This window comes from Elephantulus edwardii, unplaced genomic scaffold (assembly GCF_000299155.1).
Source record: "Elephantulus edwardii isolate Elephantulus edwardi_28Jun2011 unplaced genomic scaffold, EleEdw1.0 scaffold00283, whole genome shotgun sequence".
Taxonomy (NCBI): Eukaryota; Metazoa; Chordata; class Mammalia; order Macroscelidea; family Macroscelididae; genus Elephantulus; species Elephantulus edwardii.
Genome location: NW_006400033.1, coordinates 785,238 through 804,241, shown reverse-complemented (window position 1 = coordinate 804,241; position 19,004 = coordinate 785,238). Strand labels below are relative to the sequence as shown.

At 52.6% G+C, this 19,004-nt stretch overlaps 1 protein-coding gene across 1 annotated transcript in view; it reads right to left on the bottom strand.

Annotated features, from left to right (window-relative positions):
• Positions 1-311: 311 nt before the first annotated feature.
• Positions 312-19,004, bottom strand: part of POLR1A (polymerase (RNA) I polypeptide A, 194kDa) — a 57,518-nt gene continuing 38,825 nt past the window's right edge. Inside the window, exons 19-34 of the mRNA XM_006900368.1 lie at positions 17,884-17,982; positions 15,829-15,981; positions 14,614-14,696; positions 13,399-13,564; positions 12,138-12,359; positions 11,370-11,581; positions 10,686-10,853; positions 9,745-9,880; positions 9,220-9,377; positions 6,017-6,143; positions 4,733-4,840; positions 3,950-4,243; positions 2,476-2,676; positions 928-1,045; positions 588-752; positions 312-412 (exon numbers count right to left, since the gene is read on the bottom strand). Of these exons, the coding sequence (XP_006900430.1) occupies positions 312-412; positions 588-752; positions 928-1,045; positions 2,476-2,676; positions 3,950-4,243; positions 4,733-4,840; positions 6,017-6,143; positions 9,220-9,377; positions 9,745-9,880; positions 10,686-10,853; positions 11,370-11,581; positions 12,138-12,359; positions 13,399-13,564; positions 14,614-14,696; positions 15,829-15,981; positions 17,884-17,982 (2,511 nt within the window). The remainder of the gene's footprint in view (positions 413-587; positions 753-927; positions 1,046-2,475; positions 2,677-3,949; positions 4,244-4,732; positions 4,841-6,016; positions 6,144-9,219; positions 9,378-9,744; positions 9,881-10,685; positions 10,854-11,369; positions 11,582-12,137; positions 12,360-13,398; positions 13,565-14,613; positions 14,697-15,828; positions 15,982-17,883; positions 17,983-19,004) is intronic.

The window sequence follows — 19,004 nt, the reverse complement described above, 5'->3', positions numbered from 1 at the left end:
AAGCCTGAACACACTCCACAGTTCTGGCATCAACGAGCTGCTCCCCTGGAGCCTTCCCAGGCCAGCCCTGGGCTTCTCCTAGGAATTCCATCCTGCTTCATCCCTAGGGAGAGTCTCAGAAATGTCCTGAATCTGATGACAATCCGGATACGGGACTACCATCCTTCCAGGTAAAGCTGGTCTAGTCCAGAGGCCAGCTACCCGCTGAACCCCAACAATTCCAGTCACTTTATGCTGCCTGACCCTCACGCACAGGGCAGTCCGCGCGGTGATCACAGCCAGTCTTCCCAGCCGCAGGCGATACCCAGGGGCTATCTCAGGGGCTGTCTGAGCTCGAAGAGGCCGGTCCCGCCCCTGACCACGTTCCCAACCACCAGGCAGGCAGAAGGAGACCGCAGCTCATCATGAGAACCTGGGGGAGGCAAAGGCATGTATCAGACCAATGAAAGCAGAGCTGGGGAAGGGAAGGGGAAGTGATCAGCACTGAGCAACCCCTACCACCACCCAGACTCCCTGGCTCCCAAGGTCTCTCTGACACTGTGGAGAGGACCGGAGCCTGACAACCCAGCAAGCCCGGCAGGACAGACCCATCATGGTGGCTTGCTTCAGAAACTGGAAGCTAGTCTCAAAAGTCATCTGCTGCAGAGGGGATGAGTTTGACCGGATCCCGATGCGGTTCAGTGGCTTGTAGACGCCCTCGAAGCACATGTAATCCGCGACCAGAGAGAGGTGGCGAGGGTCAATGGTGATGCCTGTGACACAAGTAACATCAGCAAAATCACACGGCTAGGCGGGGGCAGCATCACTTGCCAGACCCACAGATGCTGCCCTGCACCTCCCTCCACCACAGCTGTGGGATCCCCACCTGCAGCCTGAAGCTGTCTGACAGAGTCCCCACCCTCCCTGCTCCTGGGTGCGTCCTCGTACCGTAAACAGCGAACACATCCTTGATCTCCTTCTCAATCACTCGCAGCGCAGCCTCGATGCCGTACGTGTGGGCCATGGCGTGGATGTCGTTGGAATAGAGGCGGCGAAGGTCCAACACCTGGAGGCGAGGTTCTGCCATGAGGCCTGGTCCCCGTTCCACCCAAGTCTCCAGCCCCACTCTCTCCCATGGCCGGCAGCTGAGGACAGCTGACAACAAAGTGCTTGTGCGGTGGTCCAAAATTAGCACAAGGAAACAGCATAAGCAAGGCTGTTGATGGAATGCTGGCGGGCCAGCACTGGCTGCCTTGTTTTCATTACCAGATGTGACAGAGAGCTGGGTATATGGTTTTCATTCAACAGTGAAGGCGGCATTTTTCAGTTACTGTTTTTTAAAACAGAGACCTGTTTCTTTGGAAGGCACAGAATTGCCATGGTCAATTAACACACACATGGAGTGGGACAAGTCAGCTTCACAGAGCAAGTCAGCCCCAGGTGGGAACATAGGACAAACAAGTTAGAGAGGCTGCCATTGCCGTGTGCTCGGTTAATAGTCACGGCCCACACGGACAGTGAGGCCCTGGCCACCTGCCTGGCCTATTTCAGGAAGGACATGGGCACCACAGGAAACACACCCTGCGGAGCACTCCTGGCTGAGTCTGAGGAAAGCACACTCTCCAGCTCCATTCTCTGGGGGAAGGGCCTGGTTAATGGCTCCAGGGAAGGAAGAGGCTGGGCAGGAAGCACCTGGCAGAGAAGCCAGGCACTGGGCAGGAAGAGAGTGATGGGGAAGCCAGTTCTTGGCAACTTGTTTCAGCTCTGACAAGGGTGGCTACTGGAGGCCATGCCCAGGTGTCCAGTGACATTTGTGCTGGGGCTGAGAGCATTTCTTTAAGAGTCCTGGGGGAAGGGAGCTCTGGTGGCCTAGTGGCAAGACACTGCACTGAAATCCCAGAGGTACATGGTTCAAATCCACCAGATGCTCTGCTGGAGAAGGAGGGGGCAATCTCCTCCTGTACCAGTCAGATCTGATTTGACGGTACACGTAAAAAATAATACAATAAAAAAATAAAAATAAAAAAAGAGTCCTGGGGGAGAATCTGCCCTGAGGAGAGGCAAATGGCTGGATGAGAGGGGACAGAGCTCTGCTAGCGGGGCCTCCTCTGCCTGTGCTAAGCCAGATGCTCCCAGGAACCAAGTCAGCAAAGGGATGTGGAAATAATTTTCCTAGTTATTTCTCACAATTCTACTTACAGTAAGTCCGAACTTCAAGGACAGTTAAGAGTTGTGTTCAAATTAGTTTGGGAAACACTGAGGGAGAGGAATTTCAGCAGTTTCTTGCTGGAAAGTCCCTTCTCAGGTTAGTGCACCCAAGTTTCCAGGAGGTGGGGTGGATGCACAAAGCTGTCAGGAGGGGAGGGGAGAAGCTGGCCTAGGAAGTCCCCAGGAAATGACCCCTTCCCAGAGGCAGGACCCTGAGACCATGTGTATGAAGGACCACACAGGCAGCAAGGTCCTGGCGAGCAGACCACCTGCACAGAGCACACCCACCTCAGCGTATTTGAACAGCTCTGGGAGGTTAATGCCTTCTGTGTTTAAGACAAGCTCCTTCTCATTCATTTTGTTGGTGGTTTCATTCAGAAGGCAGCGGGTGATGCCCTTGGTTGCATAGACGACAGCGCCATGGGCCAAGGACACCACCAAGGAGCTCATGTCAAAGGTGATTTTCATCAGAGGGAGCTTCACGGTCACCTGCAGAGGTAGAAGGGTCAGGTTAGGGGAGACAGCCACTTGCCAGGTCATCTCTGTGAACACCTGGGTGGCGGGAGAAGGGGCTGCACAGGTGGACACTGGATGGCAGAAGGAGCAGCACTTGTCACCAGATGGAAGGTGTGCCCAGTAGGGCCGCTATGCACGAAACATCACTGTTGACAACCTTCAGTCACTGCAGGGTCTGGCCACACTGGTCTCCTGTGTGTGACCCCAGCAAGTGGTCCTCACTATTCACAGTACTACTAGGGAACCACTGAACTGGACCAAAGGAAAGGACCGTGTGTTCATGGATGTCGAAGCACTAGAGGACAAGAGAGGGACAACCGCTCAGCTCCAAGCTGCTACCCAACAAAGTGGGCAATCTGAACCCACCCGTCATTTTATGAGGGAAAGGCCTGGTGGTCTGCTCTCGTAAAGAGCACAGCTGAGAAAATCCCATGGGGCAGCTCTACTCGTCATGTGGGGGTGTTGTGAGTGGAAACCAACTCCTCAGCACCCACTAGTCAAAGCACCCAAGCTACTCTTCAGGGATACTATTATGTCCCTAAGAGAGCGAGCAGAGGTGAGTACAAGGCTGTGCTTATGGGAGAGTGCACTGCACTGCGACAGGGTCAACCATGACTCCTGGATGCACAGGAAAGAACCGCCCCACAGGGCTCCTGCGTGCACATGAACAACTGCCCCATGGGGCTCCTCCGCGCTGGGAAGAATCACTCCATGGGACTCCCGCGTGTGCGGGGCACCACCTCTCCACAGGGCTCCCGCATACACAGGGAAGAAATGCTCCACAGAAGTCCTGCGTGTGTGGGCCACCACCTCTCCAGAGCTCTCCCACGTGTACAAGGAAGAACCGCTCCACGCAGTTCTCATGTGCATTCATACTATGACAGTTCAGCAGCAGCTGGCTGGTCAATCTCCAGCATTTCTGGGTGGCTTCCAACCATCAGCCTTTGGTAGTCAAATGCTTTCCTGTCTGCATCAGTGGTCAGAGTGGTTCCCTGGAGCAGGGAGGTTTGTTAACACAGCTGTCAAAGTAACAATAAAACTACGTAACAGGTCAGATCTGCATTGAAACGGTTCCTGAAACAGAGAACCTGGCCATCTGGGATTTCTATGCAGAAGGTGTGTGGTCAGAGCAGTGGATCTGAAGCTGTCACCAGATCTTGAAAGGACCTGGGATAACAGAGGCAAAGCCCCTGTGTCAGAGGGCGAGACACGGACAGTGCTGGGCCTGACCCAGTGGCACACTGACCTCGCACCACAGGCTGTCCTCCACGTCATACTTGTAATCCTCGATGAACTCGTGCGATTCCCGTACAGCCTGGATCCGGCGCTCCACTGCCTCGGCCCCCTGTGTTCCTTGGGGCCCCTGGCTGTGAGTGGACTTCCGGGGCGGTGGCGGCACTGTGTCTTCCTCTGGGCTAGGGCCCATCTCTCCATCCTGCTCTTGGGGGCCATCACCGGCGACGCTCCGGTCATCCTGCATGTCCTCATCCTCATTCTCCTCCCCTTCCTTCTCTGCCTCTTCCTCGCTCTCGTAATCAACCTGGCAGGAAATGGCCATGGTTGTATCACTCAAGAGTCCTGCCTCCTGGCATACCTGACCCGATCCCTGCAACTCCATCTCACCAATGTCTCCCACCTCAGAGCCAATGCCTGCCCTCCATACTGCACACCCAGGCTCATCAACTTGACCTTGTGCTTTCTCTTATTTTGGATACCGTCAGTCCTTTAAACTGCTTTTCACCTTACAGCAATATGACTGGAAGGGACTGGTTGTGGGCAGGGGTGGAGGGATCTCTGTGACAAAGGCTTCTGGGCCCTGAAGTCTGATTCACATCCAGGGAGAAGCAGAATGGCAACCCTGGTGTGACCTCTGACACCCTGCTGTCCAACCACAGCTTCTTGACTGGGTTGTGCTGGCCAGGGCTCGCCCCACGGCAGGATGCAGAGCTGCAGGCTGAGTACTGGGACACGCCTGTCAGATGGGGTATGGTGTGACCACCCACCCTCCCACCAGCCAGTGATCCCACACCTCCTCCTCTTGCTTCTCTTTGCGCTTTGCATCAGATGCATCAGCGTCCCCTTCCTCAGCTTCAGCATCCACAATGTGTCCTTCCTCTTCCTCATTGTCTTCTTGCTCCTGAGGTTTGAGGACAAGCAAGAATGATCTGTGTTAGTACCCAGTGTTCAGATTATCTATCAGCCTATCTCGGAAGTGGAGGGTGTCTACCAACCTTCTACTCATCCATCCCTTTACCTACCTACCTTCACCCATCCATCATTCCATCCACCCACCACTCTTCAACTACCCCTCTACCCACCCCTCCACCCACACACTCAACCATCATCTACTCTGTGCTTGTCCCAAATCAGATGCCTCCTTCCCTGATGTCTTCAGCTCCAAATGTGGTGCCTTTATCAAAAGTCTTTTCAACTTTAAAAAAGGGAGAAAAATGGGCCAGGGCTTTCCAAGCCATTAAAAGAAGAAGGCACAGCCTTAGAAACACGATCCCAAATGTTTTGAGCTGTGGATGCAGATGAGCAAGAAGGGGGTCTGGTGGGAGAAGTGATCCCTTTCTCCTGGCCTTGGGTCCCATTCGTCAGCCTCCTTGGCTAGGACCAAGCCGCATAGCCAGGACAGCCCAGCCGGCTTAACGCTTGGCTGGCAACCCCAAGACAGAGAGCTCTCATGACCTCTCTGGTCTAGACTGACCTGATTTTCCATGAGGAAGGGACAAGGTCTGGACATACTGCCATACCCACTGTGCCCTGCTTTCACGTGGCCTCACATGTTCTCAAAGCCCAGCACTGTGGGCTCAGAACACACTCAGAATGGGACTCATTCCCCACAAATGCCTCAGGTGCTGCCCTGGGCCTCCCAGCAGATGTGGGATCACCACCCCCAGATACAGTACCTACAGCTTTCCTTGGCTCCTTCCCTTTCCTTCTTTACAGTTCCCACCTTCCAAATGCCTTCTAGTCCCCACCAGCTAGTCTCCACTGTAGGCCTCCATCCATCTGGCTTGGGGAAGGGAGGCAAAGTCAAACGAAACCAGGAGGAGAACTTGCAGAAGTCCTCTGAGCTGGTCCTCTGACAAATCACCCAAGGGCACAGCAGCCTGGACAGCACTGGCACCCCCGCCAACCTCACACCCAAGTCAAGGCCTGTGGACTACAGAATGCACTGATGGGACCCAAGGAGCATTGGAAACATAGCATGACATCTCTCCAGGACAGGTGACTGGAAGTCACCACATCACGGCCATCCCTGTCGGGTCAGGCAGGGCTGAAGCTGGCTTCTCAGGAACGCACTCACCTGGTTCCTCCCAGACTCCCCGGAGATGTCCAGATCCTTCTGGGTAGCCCTTCGAGTATTCACACTTCTGAAAGCTGAAGCAGCTTTGTTCTTCTTTCTAATGGATTCCATCAGAAGTTTAAAAAATCTAAAACACAAAGACAGCAGGGTGGCCTGTTCAGTGCCTGCCTTGGCATCTCCTGTGTTGTGGTCTGCTCAGGGGTGGAGCTCATATCGCCCCTGGAAAGGCTGGGGCTTCCTCAGCATTTATGAATGACTGAGACCCAGCCTTTCCTCCTCCCTGCACCGTTTCTGAATGGCCCACCTTGGTCTGTCAGAAAGAACCCAGCTACACAGCAAAAGGGATCTGCCACTCCTGGGACCCACGGCACGTAGCACAGCAGACAGCTTCAGAGCATTCACCCCTCACCTATAAAACGTGGTGCTGATGTGTCTCTTAAGGTAGCAAGGCCAAGTGATCTAGTTCTGAAAACCAGTTAGTGAAAGCCCTGTGGAGCAAGGGACCGGCAGCCAGCGTGGCAGGAGCCGGCCGACTGAACAACATGCATCCCCACTAACAACATGCAGCTAGGAGCCGAAATCACCCCGTGGGTGACAGCGAAAGCTGTGCTCACTAAAGGTGGCTGGGCTGCTGTGACGGTTACACACACAAGGACAGCAGGTCCCAAGATATCACCTCCAACTCAGGACCCACACTATCCCCTTCCTCAGAGGGCGGGGAGCCAGACAATCCAAAGAACTAAGGGCTGTGAGAGAAGGCATCAGAATTTCAAAGGACAGAGATGACTACTTTGTGACAATAAATCTTATCAACAGGTTTGAACAAAATCAATTCAAAAGAACCAGCCTGGTGCCGAGGACCCAGGAGGCACTCCCTACACGTTAGCCGTCCCACAATCCTCTGTTCCCTCCCTGGTTTCCTTGCTCATTAGCCTCCTGCCTCTCTTCTTCTTGTCTTTCCACTCATAGAAGTATCCCAAAACGAACTGTTTCATTATATAAATGTAAGAGAGCATAAATATAAGAAAGACGGCAGGTAGGGCAGTCTGCAGACACCACTCACCCCACAGAATAAAAAACAGGAAAAGGACCCTTGGCCATACCCGAACGAGCCTGGCTAACATCCCACCACCAGCTGCGTGCCAGAGAGTGAGATCCATGGCGGCCCTAATGCAGAGGCTGCCCACGTGGCCATGGTGGGCCAGGCCAGAGTACACACCACCTGGCCACCATTGCGGGTCAAACCCTGCCCGCTGGACAATCCACACCCACACCCACCCCCAGGCAACAGTGTAACAGACTGAGGGGCATTCCGTGCTTATATGTATCCCCGTCAACCTGAACCAAAGTCTCATCGCCAGGAGGGAGAGCACGCAGCGAGCCAAAGAGAGACGAGGCTGAAGAGAAGAGTAGACCAGAGTCGGGGAAAAGTCTCTGATATTTGTTGGTCTGTAAGCAGCCCTGATGTGGCTGTTGCACTGTTGGGGCCTTAAGAAGGGTACCCTCAGTATAGCCCAGCACACACAATGTTCCCCCACCCATCTGTGGTTGAGTGCTAAGGGGTGTACTATGCCAAAGTCAAGGGTAAGAACTGCAGCGGGGCACATGGCTTAGTTTATAAGCTTCTAAAGTGGACAAATAAAACACAACTAAGAGCTGAAAATGCACTGCATTGCTTGGAAGCCAGGGCTGTTGCTTAAAAGGAAGAAATGAAAGGTGATTTCCTATTTGCAATCCTATAAGATGGGATGGAAGTAAAAAGGGCTGGAAGCAGAGTCTGGCACCTGCCTCATGCTGCCCCACCTGCTTGGTAGGACAAGCTCTGGGTGAATAAAAAGGAATTCCTGACTACATCTGCTCCTGCTAACTGCCAAAAAGCCATATGATCCCAACTGCCATTTCCCACAAAGGGCTGAGCAAAAGAGGCAAGTAGGGGAGAGTACCCAGGACGTCTGGTGGTAACAGTCTTCACCCTCAATCTGGGAGTGGCAGGCGGGCCTTGTGATCCTGCCTCCACTAAAGGCCACAGGCCTGACTGCTCTCAATCCAGGCAGACACTTAAGATGCTACAGGGCTCACATCCACACACAGGCTCATCTACACACCCATCCCCAACTCCACCTGCTTGGAGCACTGGAGCACGCCCGGTGCCCATTCAGGGCACAGCCAGTCAGCACAGGGCAGTGCATACTTAGCCACACTGGCCCCCACGACTCAGCCAACTGTCAGAACCACATGTTAACATTTGCAGCCACCCACAAAGGTCACATGGTAACACGTGGAGAACAAATGGGCCCGGTGGAGACTCCTGCTTCTGTTCGGCCCAGTTCCCATAGCTCAGCAGCTCTGGCCGAGAAGACCCGAGGGCTGGTCTGCATTAAGCATGGTGGCCGGTGGCCGCAGACCAAATCCTGCTGACAGACGGAATCTATTTGGTTGGGCCTTACCAGGCTTTTAAGAATTTACGAATTAGTTGCTAACGTTGAAAAAACAGGAGATAAAAAAGCAACCAACAAATTCCAAATAACTGCGTAAACAAAGTCTTTTTTTTTTTTGGCCTGGTGAGCGCCACCCTGACAGTTCCCATGCTCCCATCAGCTGGGCTGCCATTGGCTTCATCAGCTTCTGTGCTTGCCAGGCCCAGGGTCATTTTCTGTGTGTGCAACCATGGCCTCCCATTCCCAAAAGAGCCAGCCCTTCACCAGTACTGTGCCTGAATTGGTCTAACTTCTGACTAACATATTCAATTCTCTACCAGAGGGAACCCAGCTATAAAAGTGGGTCTAAGAGCAGCGTGCCCCTGATACACCGCCTGTCTGCACTCACGAAGTGTACATGTATCTGCAACCACATCACAAATACCACTGGGCTGATGGCATTGCAGACACCAGCAGTCCTCCTTGTCTGACTCAGCAACAGGGCCTGGCTCTCCTCACCACACACATACTCCCATGTCTTCCAACCATCACAAACCAGAAAAGACATGAAGCTTGACTCATCAAGTGAGAGGAGAAAAGAGCTTAGGGAGAATTGTGTGGCCAAGCCAGTCACACCCACAAGCCGGGATCAGGGCCATGATGCGACAGAGGCCCTATGGGCTCCGCGATGGGTTCATGCAGGCAAGTGTGGCCAACTGTAGGGAGTCTCAGGTCAGGAGGGTCCTCTGGACTGAGGTCAACAGCAAACACAATGTATACCCTGACCTTGTCTCCATGAAGTGCAGGATGTCCTTGGGTTTCAGGCACTTCTCCTGTTGGTAATATGCATGTGGCAGGAAATGAAATCGGAGCTGGTACACCCGGCATTTCTCCTGTTTTGCTTCCATCCGGAAGGACTCCTGGACATCTAATTTCTGCAATACCTAGAACAAGACAGGCAAAGAGAACGCAATTTGGCCAGGCCCCAGGCGACTGTGCAGTGAATGGGCTATGGAAACCTAAGGAGACAGCAGCCAGTACCAGGGACCAAAGCCCCAAGAAACCTACTGTGCTAGTCACCTCTGGTGACCATGCCAGGCTCTCTGGAGAGGACCTGGGCTAACCCAGGGAGACCTTTTACTTCCAAGGCCCATGAGGATCTGCTGAACTAGCAATTACCTTAAAAGCTTCCTGGTGCAGCCTTGCTCAGCGCCCAGCTGGGATCTCTCACTGGCCCAGGCTCAGGTGCAGCCAGCTGCCTGTCTCGAGGACGGGGCAGACATGGCCTGCAGCCAGCCACAGAGCACTTACCTCCCCCAGGCACACTCTGGTGAGCTGCTTCTTCAGGTTCCTCACTTTCCTCAGGGCCTTCCGGGTGTTGAGCACGGGAACACTCATCATCGGTGTCTTGATGTTGGCACTGGCCACCAGGAGGATCTCCCGCAATCTGTGGGGAAGCAAGGGCTACTGCCACCAGCATCCGAGGAAGGTGACCAGATACCTCCATTCCATTCTGTGAAGGACACTGACATTCTGTCTGGCTCTGGGAGGTCCTAGGATCTCGTGGGGTGTGGCTGGATCAGGGTGACAGTGAGCAGGCTACCCGTGAATCCTACAACCCTGAGGGCAGGGCTTTGTTCTTTTGAAGCAGGCCCTCTCCCCCCCACTTCAGAACCACTGTCGCCATTTGATTTTGCCATCAATTCTGACTCTCAGAGACCCTGCAGGATGGAGCACGGATGCCCTCGCGGGTTCTACAGAAATAAACCTTCACAGAATAGGCTGTAACGTCTTTCTCCTATCAAGTGGCTGGTGGGTCTGAACCATCAGCCTTCTGTGTAGCAGTAAAAAAAGTGAACCATTACACCACCAGAATGCCTTTCTGGTTCCTAGTGACCCTCACACCCCAATATGTGCACGTCCAACTGCAAGGCCAGGACGCCTCACAGTGACATTCTGTGTGAATGGCAACCTGGAGCTGGACTGCAAGATGGACAGTGAGGTGGCCTGTGGTGGTGCTAACACAATGTCACTTTTGAGTCTTCACTCCAGAACAGGTTAGCCTAGGTGTACGCAGATTCCAGGAGGATAAAGGGTGGTTCCAAGGGGCTCCAGAAATGCTACCCGACTCTGTACCTTGAAAAGACCCAATTTCTCCCGCCCCTTTCTTCAATGACTCAGCACACCACTTTCCCAGCCTAGGAGGAGGGCAAGGACAGAAGCCACAAGTCTGGCCTCAGTGGGATTCACACCTTGGGATGCCCAGGGTGACATTCATCTCGCCTCTGCCAGCAAAGTGGAAAGTGTTCAGGGTCATCTGTGTGGAGGGCTCCCCGATGCTCTGGGCAGCCAGCAAGCCCACTGCCTCGCCTGGGGCACAGAGAGAATTCTGCCACTTCAGCTTCAACAGCGTCCGCAACCTGGGGCCAGTGCAGGAGAGGAAACGTTAGAGCACAGACATACAAGGGGGCAAGACAACCCTAACCACACTCCTGGAACTACACGTTCCTCCAGCCCAAAGCTCAAGGGGCCACGGGGTCCACAGATCCTAGCCCACACCAAGGCTGTGGACACGTATCCTGAAGTTTAGAGGAGGGAGTAACTGTCTCCTTGAACCTCGGCCAGCATACCCACCATGACCAACTCAGGAGAACAGTATACCTCTGTGCCAGTGGAGGCCCTGCATCATCTGGGACCTCCATTCCTTCTCTGCTGTGCTGGTCTCCCAGCCTCTGGGCTTGCTGGTGTCCTTGTCAAACGCCCATCCCTCGGACCCCGCCAAGCCACCCCTGGCTCTCCACCTTGCTGTTGCCGCCCCTCCACACCCGGCCTAGACCCCTGCCGGATCCTGGAATCTAGCAGGCTGCCCATTGTCTGCAGTGCGGAAGGCAGGGCCCATCCTCTCAACCTGTACTAGACACTGAATCCCCCAGTACCTCTTGAGTGACGGCTTCGACTTCTCGTAACTACTCTTCACTGAGGCCCACTCAAAGCTGTAGTCATCGATCATTTTCTCAAAGGTTTCCGAAACAGATGCAAAGTATATATGCGGGAGCCAGACAGACAGACTAGGGTCAGGACAGGGGGCTGCCTTCTTCTGGTATTTCCTGCGGCTCTGCTCATCTAGCTCGTACCACATCCTCAGCATCTGAAAGGGGGGGGGGGTGTCAGCTGAGCTGGGCACATGTCCCTGCAACACTAGCAGGACCAGAGGCCAGGAAACCAAGACACACAGTCACAGGCTGCCGTAGTCCCAGGTCCCCCAGAGGCACGCTCTCCCTCGGCTCTGTGGTCCCAAGCAGCCCTAGAGACTAGTCAGCGTGCTCCACTGGCTCCTGCCTCCCTCTGCTCTCAAGATGTTTGGGCAATGGGAGCAACCACAGCCGCGGGAGAGGGGAAGGAAGGTCCGTGACAGTGACACCCGTTCACTTACTCCCGTGGCGTGGCCTCCACCACCAGTCACCCATCCCACTCTGCTTCCTGCCCGTCTACTCAGGCCTAGGGTCAGGGTGAACCCTAACGTTACCAGCTGGCTTCCCAACGCTGCTCACAGCTTCGTGGAGCCTTTTAGTGTTATTTGCTTTCTGCCAGGACCATACCTGATGACGTCTTAATGTCCATCTCACTAGACATCACCCACTCCCGCCTGCAATCACACACCTGTCCCTGTGTGCCCGCCCACGTCACTTCCACCCTCGCATCACCTCCCGCGTCTCTGAGCTGCGGCCGTTCTGGCTGCCCTCATCCAGGCCCAGGGCCCTCACGGCAGCTTGCATCTTCTGGGAGTAATTCAAGAAGGCACCTCTTCTCAGCAGGGGGCTAGGATGCTGGCTCTGCCATTTTTTGATGGCTCTGAAGTGACGGAGAACTTTCTGGGGGTCTCCTTTGGACAAAACTTCACGGAGATGTTTGGATGTCACTATAGCCTAAACAAACAAATAAATAAACCCATAATACATTCAAGACCAGAGCAGAAAGAATGACACAGAAGCCCTGTTACACAACTTCCATTGACAGGAAGATCAAGAGCCATTCAGGACACTGCTCAGGAGAGCTGAGCCCCCTCTGACTGGGACCCTTGCTTTTGTGCAGACCAGACTAGGAAGCTGTGATGTCCAACAGCTGGATGACCAGGTCCCTGTGTCCTTCCAGGAACATGAGGAGTTTCTGGGGAGGGGAAGTAAGGCAGAGAGGAAGGGTGGCAGCCAGAGCTCCGGACAAGCCTCAGAAGGGAAAGGTCTGGTGAGCCTCACGTCACCAGAGAGCTAGGTGGCCCTGGACACAGGTCAGCCTGTTTCTCAGTCACCAGAAGAGGCAGTCACAGCTGAGGCGCTGTGTGAGGCTGTCATAAGGGACCAGTTTCGGATTCTGTCTCTGTCATCCATCAGTTAGTTACTGAAATACCAACACTGAGTGGTCCCGACTATGAAATGGGCAGAGCAATAGCTCTCCTGGGTTTAATGAGGATGAAGACTGGCAGAGATTAGTGTTCAAGGCTCAGTAAATGGCACCTGTTGTGCGGGAGTTCATATTCACCTGCTGGCTCACTGAGGGAGCGCTGGTGGCCTAGTGGATAGGGAATTATGCTCCCATCTCAAAAGCATACAGTTTAAATCCACAAGCTGCTCCACAGGAGAAAGATGGGCAATCTCCTGCCACACAACTTACAGCCTCTGAAAACCCCTGGAGGGTCAGCTCTGGGTCCATTCCAATGGGAATGAGGTGAGAACACCATCTCACTGAGAACTAAAGCCACAGGAGCACTGACAGTACAGAGCAGGACTCAGAAACCACAGACTGTTGCAGGCACCGAACAGGGAGTCTTTGCAAACTCTTCCTGTTCTCCTTGTCAGTGCCCACTCTGGCGGCATCATGAAGCTCGAGGAGCCCAACTTCTCTAATGACCACACAGGCCTGGTCCCCCACGTCCCCCACACCCATCCCTGGGGGGGCCTGGCACACTACCTCATGATTGCTGGCAAGGAAGGGGAACTGCTTGGGCTGCAAAAACTGCATCTTGGGGATGTCCAGGCCGTCCTCCCCGTAGAGGAACTGCACCACGCTGCCATCACTGTCACGCACAGTCAGGTCGTAACAGACCACCAGCCCCTCCAGGTGCTTGATGATGCACCTGTAAGGAGAATGTCAGCCTTAGCTCTCCAAACAGTCTTTGAGAGGGCGGAGATGGCGCAGGGTAGGGAAAGCGGGCAGGTGGAGAAGGTAGGAATAGGGGTGCAGTGCAAGGAAGGCAGGTGGCTGGAGAAGGTGGGGGGTGCAGGGTAGGGAAGGTGGGCAGGAGGAGAATGTGGGAGTGTGGTGCAGTGCAAGGAAGGCGGGTAGCTGGAGAATGTAGGGGTGCAGGGCAGGGAAGGCGGGCGGGTGGAGAAGGTGGGTGGGTGGATGGAGAAGGGGGGGTGTATTAAAGGGAAGGCGAGCAGGTAGAGAAGACAGAAGGGGGCCGCCTCCCACTGTCAGTCAGGATTTGACGAGAATATTAGGAACCTAAAGCTGACCTGCCGCTCCTAGCCTTTATGCCCAGTCTTCCACGTGGTCCACTGCTTCCCTCAACCCCTGCTTTACCTCTGCCTGTCCTCCTGCCACCTTCAGATGGCCTATTCCAGGAGCCAGCATCCCCTGAACCCCGAGGGCCCATCCCCATGCTTGGCACTAATAGCATTTTGTCCTGAAAGCCAGCCAGGAAAGGCTAGTACTCAACATCCACTTCCTTTTGCTGGAACGGCCCGCCCCTGGTCGGCTGCTCATCTGGCCCTCGACTCACAAACTTTCAATATCACCACCAGCCACTGGCCCCTTTCTGAGCTGCAGGCCATGTCACTTAGTGTCCACAGGGTGTGCTGACTTCAGTGTCCTTCGACTACCACCTCCATCCCACCCACCCATCCTCTCCCCTCTGCGGCATCCTGCTGTCAACAGTGCTGCCACTCATACCTAGAGACCTGGCCAGGTCCAACACCTCCCGGCCACTTCCTCCTGCATCCTCACTAGCTGTTCCTTGTTCATTCCAGCTCCTTCCTCCCCAGTGCCACCCAGCCACCTGGTACCTCCTGTACTACCTCAGCTGCCCCCTCAAGCTATAATGTGGTTAAATGTCATTAAATGGAGGGCTGGACAGGCACGTCCACCCACAGGTGCCACAGATGGCAGAGTAGACATGCTTACCTCTGGAGGTAGCCAGAGCGGCTGGTTTTCACGGCTGTGTCGACCAGGCCTTCTCGCCCAGCCATGCAGTGGAAGAAGAACTCCTGTGGGGGAAGAAGATGGGCTTCACGAGGGGCTCAGCGGCCAGCACCTCCAGGAGCCGGTCCAACCACACAGCAATACTCCTTCCTCTGACCCCCAGGCTGTGATTTTGAGGGTTCAGATGGCCCCCGTGACTTTTGCCCTCCCTCACAACTTGTGGGGGTTTGTCCTCCTTTGTTAATGTGAAAGCACGAGTGAGTGAGAAGGAACAATGACTGCTGAGAGGGGTCACCACACCTGTGCGTTGAAGCCACCCTGACTGGCATGGCCCAGTTCAACCCTCAAATTAAACAGGTGACCATCGTCAATCAACAGAAACCCACAGTAAGAAACAGGTGTCATTAGCAAACACACACAGAGCTCAAACTGCGTCCTGTCACCAGACCAACAATGTGCAGGGCCCAGATTCTGCTACCAAACATTTTGACTAAAGAATCCTGGAGCGGGAGAGGACACAGAACAGAATTTCAAATTCTCATGGAATCCAGACTTTCTGGAGCTGTGGATTCAGACCAGATGAGGCCCTGAAACTACCAGCTGTAAATCAAACGTCCCCTGAGGTCTTCCTAAAGTGACTGAAAATGCTTTCCTTGAACATGATGCTCTTTTAAGAGCTTTGTGGAATCAAATTAACAACAGTAGCCAAAAGGTTACACAGGAAAGGACAGGCAGAACAAGGGAGCGGGGAGGGGTGCAGGTGGAAGAAGGCAACTGGTGCCACTGAACTGTACATGGAGCTGGAACACATGGTGTATGTTCTACTGTGTACATTCTCATTCTCAACAAAGTAAATTTCTAAAGAGAAACCAATTTAAAAGAAAGCATTCTAAATCCCTGGGGCAAATATGTTCTCTTTACCATTCTCTGCCTAGAAACAAATGATACTGTCACTTCATGAAATGTTTTAAAAAGAAATTTCTGACCAATGTGAAGAGAAATTTCTCAGAAGTGACTTCTGTTGCTGACCATGCCAAAACCAGACCCCTGACAGGACCCTAAGGTGGTGAGTTAAAGTGGTGAGCAGCTCAGGGTTTGATCCTTTTTACTCAAAGCTGCTGGAATTACAGGTCACCTCCTACCACATCACATCTAGAACTAAGACAAAAAGTCAAAAGGAAAAACCAAAATACTTACGGGAGGACTGATGCCAGTGAGGAACCTGCCAGTGACAAAGCCACCAGCCCTGGGAGTGAAGTCATATGGCTCGAAGCACGGCAGAGACTTGCCAGATGCCATCAGTGGGGGTCTCCGGCCTTCCAGCTCAATCTGGCCCAGCAAGCAGGAGATCTGTGGGGACAACCAGATGCATGCAAAACCCATGTTACACAGACTTGTACCATAGCGGTCAAGTGTGTTACACAGAGTTGGTGCTATAACACACGTGTGTTACACAGACTTGCACTATGGGACACACATATTGCAAACTTGTCGCTACAGGACATGTGTTACAGACTGTGCACTATGGGACACATGTGTTACAGACTTGGTGTTACAAGACCTGTGTGTTGCAGACTTAGCACTACAAGACACGTGTGCTTAGTTCTGGTGGGGAAGGGGAAGCCTGTTCTTCCTAGAAAACTATGTAGAAACCAGACTGGTGAAGGTCAACCTAGATTTTAAATAGCAACCAAGAAGCTTGCTTTTCAACAATTACACCTTCCTTCTGTTGACAGACTTAGATTTGCATGTCTAGGGCCAGCTGAAAACGGGTCATGTTTGAAGAAAAGCTATCTCAGAATCATCAAAAGTTATGCTGGAAGGGGCCTGCGAATTCAAATGAGGAAGCTTGGGCCCATAGAGAAAAGGAATTTATTGTAATCCTTAAATTCTACAATAAAAAGGAAACTCCAAAAGTCACCCAGGCACTTGCTAGAACTATTTGATATTCTTAAAAGGGTAGAGATAGGCAATCTCCTCCTGTACCAGTCAGATCCAATTTGACAGTACACACACACAAAATAAATTTAAAAATTAAAACAGTACACACATAAAATAAACTAAAAAATTAAAAATTAAAAAAAAAAAGAAGGGTAGGGATAGACAGCAGTTTGTCTGGAGTTCACATCAGTTGCTCTATCTGTGTGTCTATTTGTGTCCCCTATGACCTTCAGCTCTTTAAACCTATGCTCTAACACTGCACTCACCAATCAAGGAAATGATGCTCAATAAGGAGATGCTCAAGGTCGTCAAGATAAAAACCAAAAAACTGACATGGTAAAATTGCCAGGATGGAAGGGTGATAGCTTGAGGCAAGAGTGGCTCTTGAGTTAAAAGAAAGGCTAAGAAAACTTCAGGATGTGATCCAAGCTGCTCTGGGGGCTCTTGCCGTTACTTATTTCCAGTTCCTCAGCCACGTCCTGGGCTATAGCTTAATAAGCATGCATGTGATAGAAAAAAGGACACCTCCAGGGCAAAGCATCATGAACACAAGTGAACAAGCCAGATAATGCTGAACAGCATCTCAGCTATGATCACATATACACAGTATTTAGATTTAATGTAAAGGTGGCTGATATAGCAAGCGGATATCATCGTTATCTACAACACAGTAAAACCTACGAGAGCTGATATTTGACAGAAATGTCTATTTTTTTTCAAAACTAAATTTTACATTTTTCCACCCTTGACATTACAGTCTTGTCACTTTTTCTATTGCTCGCTTAGTTGTTGCTGTTTACCATTGAGTAGGAACCACCCTATTGCTGACCCTCCAGTGGGTTTCCAGAGACAGTAAATCGCATGAGAAGAGATTGTCCTTTTTTTCCCAAGGAGCAGCTGGTGGATTTGAACTGTGTTGTGTGCCTCTGGGATTACAGCACAGCTTCTCACCACTAAGCCACCAGCACTCCCTGTAGCTCCCTACAGTGGTACATATTTGAGCATTCTCTCTCTGACCAGTTTCTATCTTACAAAGATTCCAGCTTTCATAGGTTTACTGTATAACTCTAAGAATGATCTTATTTTGATACTTTATCACATTTCTACAATGCTGACTTGTTAACAGTGGTTAGCTTCTGCAGTGAGTGATTCATATGCATTTTTACATTCTTCAGTTCTTGTCTCATTTTCTAGGAAACCTGGGATCTTTCAAAATTAGAAGCAACCTTGAGTGCAGCATCAAGTGTGGCACCGCCGCCACCCACCTCTGCATATCGGGTGAATGGCATGTGTGTGACCATCAGCACAAACCTGCATCGTGTTCACAGTTGAGCCTTTGGCTCCAGACTGCACCATCATCTGCAAGTTGTTCTCGGGGAACTGCCTGTGCAGGCCAAATGGCATGCATGCCTGTGGATTAAAGATACACACAGTCACGACTTCAGTCACGTCCTGTGGGAATACCCAGGCTCCTAGGAAAAGCCAAGAAAAGCTCTAAGTCCCAGCAAACCCAGAAACCAAGGAGCCTCAGTGATGGGCCTAGACGTGGGATCGTCTCAGTCTCGACAGGAAGTCTGAGGGGCCAACTGGAGAGGATGAGGAAGAGGCAAGGGGCCAGCAAACACATTATGTGGCTCTCTAACAAAGAGCTGGTTAAAAGGAAAAATTAAGGCACCACCCAGCAGAAGAGCCCACTCCTGGTCTCTGAGTGCTCTGTAATTACCACCCTGGCTCGTCTGCATTTATCAGCACATCTGCTAAGCAGAGTGAGAGCAAGGGAGAAAATGGGAGTGAGGCGGGAGTGGTCTGCCCAGGGTTAGAGAGACACACGGCCAGCATGGGAGAGGAGCGCTGGGTCAGGAGAGGTGGTGGGATCTGAGGAGCAGGCAGTTATTTCAAAACTCCTCTGAAGGCTGCCCCCCCTGCCTTCACCTCCCTGCTCAGCCCCAGGCGTTGGGCCCCTGGCTCTCTCTAGGAATGCTGGGAAGGTGCCTCTGAACAAGCCCTCTCGAGGGCTGAGCATGGACTGACAAGAGGCCTGTCTTCCCGACACCCTAATGAATGCAGAAAGGCAGTCACAGGGCCACCCTGACAAATCAGCACTCCTATGGAGCTGGCCTTGCCACCTCACTTCTCACAGGGCCAGGCCTCAAGGAGGTGGGTGGGCCAGTCAAAATGCCCCCCAAGCTGCTTGACCAGGGATCCCGGAGAACAGGTTTCTATCTTCTAGCAAACTCACAGGAACACACATGGTGGATGGGGTCCCAGAGAACTTGCATAGCAGTTGCCCCATGCTAACCAAGATTAAGCATAATTGGTCTGTAAGCCTTGCAGTACAAGTCCTTGGTAACTACCAATTAAGGTTGGTGGTTCAAGCTTGCTCAGAGGTGCCACAGAAAAAAAGGCTGCAATCTGTTCCTGAAAGGTGGAAA